General features: G+C 33.3%; 1 protein-coding gene across 8 annotated transcripts in view; it reads right to left on the reverse strand.

The window, feature by feature from the left end:
* Nucleotides 1-483: 483 nt before the first annotated feature.
* Nucleotides 484-5,391, reverse strand: part of LOC117115473 (NXPE family member 4-like) — a 43,565-nt gene continuing 38,657 nt past the window's right edge. For all 8 annotated transcript variants that reach the window (XM_033259295.1, XM_033259299.1, XM_033259294.1 and 5 more), the window contains 3 exons: nt 3,251-3,975; nt 1,995-2,053; nt 484-1,542 (listed from right to left, as the gene is read on the reverse strand). In XM_033259295.1, the coding sequence (XP_033115186.1) occupies nt 749-1,542; nt 1,995-2,053; nt 3,251-3,975 (1,578 nt within the window). In that variant the 3' untranslated portion in view covers nt 484-748. The remainder of the gene's footprint in view (nt 1,543-1,994; nt 2,054-3,250; nt 3,976-5,391) is intronic.

A 5,391-nucleotide genomic window follows, 5' to 3' on the forward strand; every position in this document is an offset into this window, starting at 1 on the left:
GTAACTCTGCGCAACGTCTATCTTTAGTAGATTTGTAGTCACTGCCTATGATGATGAAACGAAAATTAGAAATTATATGCCCTGATGAATTGAAATGGTCACTCATAGGAAATCCATTGCTTTTATCTCTAATACATTTTTTATGATTATTGAGTCTGTATCTTAGTTTAGTGCCAGTCTCTCCAATATAATTACCCATGTTACATGTTATAATAATCATGCTCCCCATACAGGGAATTTATTCATCAAACTCCAGGCCTCCGGCCCCTTGTAAAACAAAATTATTACAAATTAAATAAGCGTGCTGTGACAATACCGTACTTTAAATAAATTTCATTAATACACCCGTGTTTCTTTGTTTTCCTTTCTCTTAAATGCATGATAAATAAATAAACATACTTTTCTAATTGTATTACTGCTGTCTCTTATACACATCTAGATGTGTATAAGAGACAGGCTCGATGCTATGCAGAGCGGTTTATGATAAATAAAAGTTATGTGGTGGTTTACCACAAAAGAGAAAGAAATAATAATGTTTCTTTTAAGTACAGTATTATATTGTGGTATTTTAAAATTGAGACAAATTTAGGTACCTCGTTTTGCTAGGTATCAATAATAAAATAGTCTTAAGACGAATTTAGGCGGATGTTTCGATACGCAAGGTTGAACAATATCGGGTCATGGGCGCTTTCTATTGCTTCGGTTTGGCGAATATTTCCTATTTTAAATTAAATTTAAACAATTATTACTAAATGGCAGTCAATACTCCTGTACATATATGAGAAAACATCAAGAAAAGCTCTTGGTAGATAACTTTCATTGGCATATGTATGGTATTTGTATGCGGGTAGGCCAAGTTCATATCCCATATGTCAATAATATGTATACCTAAACCTGAAAATAGTTTATAATAAAGTTCGTATATGTCATACAGTATCTTGTCACTGGAATAAAGTAGCGAAGTCTTTGACTTGTGATTCCGTGGGTGCGGCGTTTTCATCAAAACTTGTGCATTAGGGCAACGTTTCATAAATCTTATGAGTGTCTCTCGCAACAAACGAAGTCTTTCAATGACGCTCTCTTTCGTCCATTGGCTATAATGAGCCCATGGACTGACCATAATGACGTAGTTGCACGCACTGGAATTAAGGTTGTCCAAGACTTCATACTCCCATTTACCGACTCGGTAACGATGCTGAACGGAGCCAATACTGTAAGGATGGAAATAAAAATCGAAAGTCATAATGTCACTATGATGTCTAATCTGTTTGGTCGTTGGTCGGCTTGTGTAAATACTTTTGGTAACATTTGTAAGTTCTAGCATTCCTTCAGCCCACTGCCTTGTAGTTGAATCTCCCATAAATATAAGTTGTTTCTCTTTAATACACTGAATAATCTCAGGTCCTGTCCATTGTTTTGCTTTACATTGCAAAGAAGTCCAAATGCTTCCCGTCCAGAAACCGTCACTAAGAGGAATCGGCATATCTGGCTTGCATTCTGGCAACCATATTTTTTCCAGAATGCCTAATGTTGATTGGTCATCTACAGTTATTGAGAAAAAAACAGGCATGAGCTACGAAAAACGAACCTTTGAACGTGTAGCGATAGTCACTAAACGTGTCACAAATGAAAACAGTAATTATAATATTTACTAAAATCAGTCAAACAATATTATGTTATTATGTTTTAGTGCATGACAAATATCGCATTAGAATAATCACAAAAATGGAAATGTACAATAGATCTAAAAATTTAAAAAAAATTAGCCTTTATTGTTAATCAGATAACTTTTTATTTAAAAAGAATTCTGACTTGAAGATACTTTATGTGACAATAAGAAATACACATTAACATAAATATGTCATAGTATCTAATTAACCAAAACATTTGTAACAAAATATATGAAAAATTCTTTTTAAAAGAAATTCGTTTAAATTAGAAAAGTAAAGCAATAGAAGTAAATGGTCTGTTTTAATAGAGTATCAAAATCTCACCAGACGAGTTTATGTTGATAGAAGAGATGCCATTAGTCAATCGTGCGTACGTCACAGATCTAATTGTAAACATAAATGTGTAATTTATGTGTCAGCATTTCTGGTCATCAGGCAATGTTATCACTTTTCTAGGTGTCATATTTAATTTACTTTAATTCAATTTATTTCACTCACATATGCAAAAACATAACATAAATAAAGGACATGTGAGAGAAAAAAAAAGCCAAAAAAAAAAACCCCATCCAAAAAAAAAAAAACAACAAAAAACCCTTTATATTCGGACCTATATTTTTAAACCAACTCTACAATATTTGTAAACATTGCGTCTTAATTTATTTATTCATTTCTGACATACAATAAGTGCATATCACATAATAATGGTAATGATAATAATGGTGATAATGCATGATTATGAAAATAATATTAGCAGGAGCAGTAATATAGTTTATCTGATTAATAAAATCCTACTATTTTTTATACTGTAATAACATAAAATCAATAACAACATTAATAGCACAATCACGTTTTGTTTTCTTATGTGATGTTCAGAAGCCATTTTCATAACCAATAGAACGAAAAAAAAAAAAAGAAAATGCAAATTCTATATAACGCATTTTTTTATCGTAATCAAATGCCATCATTTACGTCATCAAGACCCTTCTCACGACAATATGTTCAGAAATTGGATGTTTAACATACATGGGTGCTGCTGGTGTTTTCTAAGTATCCAACCAAAAACATAATCTACAAGAGCTTGTATTAATTGTCATTCGAATCTACCCAAGTATAGAACTAAAATTTCTAAAATAAAATTTTGCTATAAATTTTCCTCCTATTTTAAATCACTTCCACCATATCCTAAACAGAACAGTACACTTAATTAGTATTTAAATATTAGCATTATTAAAATAAATATTTGAATAGTATTAGTATTATTATTATATTGTAAAATTGGAAATATATTTTTTACCTTATTACTTGGTAAAACTTTTATATTTTCCACAGTATATAAATGATTTTTGTTTCTTTTTAAATTGTACTCTATGTATTATTTGTGTTTGTATTTTTTTTTTTGGTATGTTGATACGACGTACGTATTGTAGTTATAGGTCCTCTTTCAGTAAGCATTGCTGTACAACTGTACATGTACATTGATTAAATAAAGTTTGTTTTATGGGGACTAATTGTGTAAGATGATAACACAGTAATGTTGGAAGTTTACAAAAAATATAAATATATAAACGTGCAGTACTTACTTATCATAGAGTGAACGATGAGATGTATATAACTTAGAAAAAACATCTTCAACATAAGAAGATGAAGACTTAATTGAAAACAACGTTTCACATGACAAATTTACTGGTTTATCACAGAGGAAAACTGTCTTTCCCAAAGCCCGTGGGTGACTGTATACGCATTTATCAGTCGCAGTAACTTTTGTAAATCTGCATAGTGTATGTTCGCTCTTTTTGCTATTTGCTCTGAAGTTTCCATTCCACCCTATTCTTTGTTCCGTGCTCCACAATTCGCTTTCAATATAATCTACTGTTTCTGAGGAATGTACAACAGTTATTTCAATTGTGGCTTTGCCAGCCCATGCAGCAAAGAATATGACTTCATAAGTTCCATTGTTGAAATCAATTATCTTTCCTGCTGAATGGCCTTTGGTAACTCTAATTGTTGCAAACAAAAAATCGCCTCCTTTTACACGATGTTGGTCCTTACTATCACGGGCCTCTATGATTACACTAAAAAAATCACCAACTTTGACATGTTTGTCTGCATTCTTAAGAGCAATCAGCGTTTTTCCCCCATCAATCATTCCCACATTTCCTTTTTCTGTTACATCGTTGTCTGTATATTTAGTATGATGAGCATCCTTTACGGACTGATACGTCGGTATAAATATTTTATCAGACTTTTTAGCTGTGTACGCTACCGATGATGTTTTTATATTACTGCTTGAGAATTTCAAAATGTCCTGGTCAATGGAGAAAATGATAAAATTGTAATAAAATGTGCCTATTATTATCATTATATCGGTGCAAATATGTACTTAATACATTGAAGATTAGAACAGAACTAGTTGTTATTCTGATAATTAAGTAGGCCTGAATAAACAGAGTATCTACGAGCTAATTCTACAAACAATGGCGTCACAGGAAGGTTAGGGGAAAAGACTCTCCCCCTCCCCCACCCCCACCACCCACTGACAGATTTTACCGCGCTGACCAAGCCGTCGTACCCCGCTGGGTAAGAAGAGGAAAGAAAGAGAGAGGAAGGGAAAGAGAAAGAACAAAAAAGAAAACGGGAAGAGAAAAATAAAGACAAGAATAAAAAGGAAGATATCATATGATCAGATATCACATAGTCCCAACTCAAAGAGAAAGAACATTTAAGATAGATCGTTTTACCATAAAAGAAGGGCCTCATTGGTCCATTCTAAAATGTTAAAAAAATAAAAAATAAAAAACTACAGTAATAACTACAGTAATGCGTCTGTCTACAAAGTAGGCCTATGATGACGATTATGATATTTATGGTGATGATGATGATGAAGTTTGACAAGAAGTTTGAGAGGATGAAGAGGATGAAGAGGAGGAAAAAGAGGCAGATGATGATGATTTTATTTGATTCCAATATGAGCATGGAGAAGCATAATAGCATTTGTAAATCTATAGCATTTCAGGGATGAAATATCGGCGCAATCGCCACCTTTTACCCAACAAGCACTTATTAAGATTATCCATGCATTCATCAGGTTGGACTATTGCAACAGCGTATATGACCTTCCTGATAAATTAATCTCAAAGCTGCAACGTGCTCAAAATAATAGGCCTATGTCTGCTAGACTTATTTCTGGAACTCCACGTTTTATCACACCCATTCTGAACCGACTTCATTGGCTTCCAGTCAAACATTTTTTAATATTGAAATAATTCATCTGGATCTTGATGTAATTAGAAGATAATTCGTTTATGTTAAGCCAACTAATAATTAGAAATAAAGTAAACTTACTCAGGACGTTTTGAGACTAATCTAGTCTCCTTTTCAACTGATGTTGTTGTTGAGTTGAGTGGACTAACTATGATGTCACATTATTGTGACGTCGTACATCTCTATCTGTCGATGTTGATGACAGACGATCTCTGTGGCTGCGGGTCGGGATGAGGATTTGTGGACTACATCACATCATCCTCTAATTCACAAATTAAGTGTCATCAATACGCTTGTCGACAGGTGTGAGAAAATCGTATCATCACCAGAAGGACAAGAGGAAGCAATGACCGAAATTAAGAGATCTCCCCAACATATACAGTGACATTCTCGTCATCCCGACCCGCAGCCACGGAGATCGTCCGCCATCAACATCGACAGATAGAGATTTATATATATA

This window comes from Anneissia japonica, unplaced genomic scaffold (genome assembly GCF_011630105.1).
Source record: "Anneissia japonica isolate Jap-2015-1 unplaced genomic scaffold, ASM1163010v1 scaffold287847_len925385_cov155, whole genome shotgun sequence".
Taxonomy (NCBI): Eukaryota; Metazoa; Echinodermata; class Crinoidea; order Comatulida; family Comatulidae; genus Anneissia; species Anneissia japonica.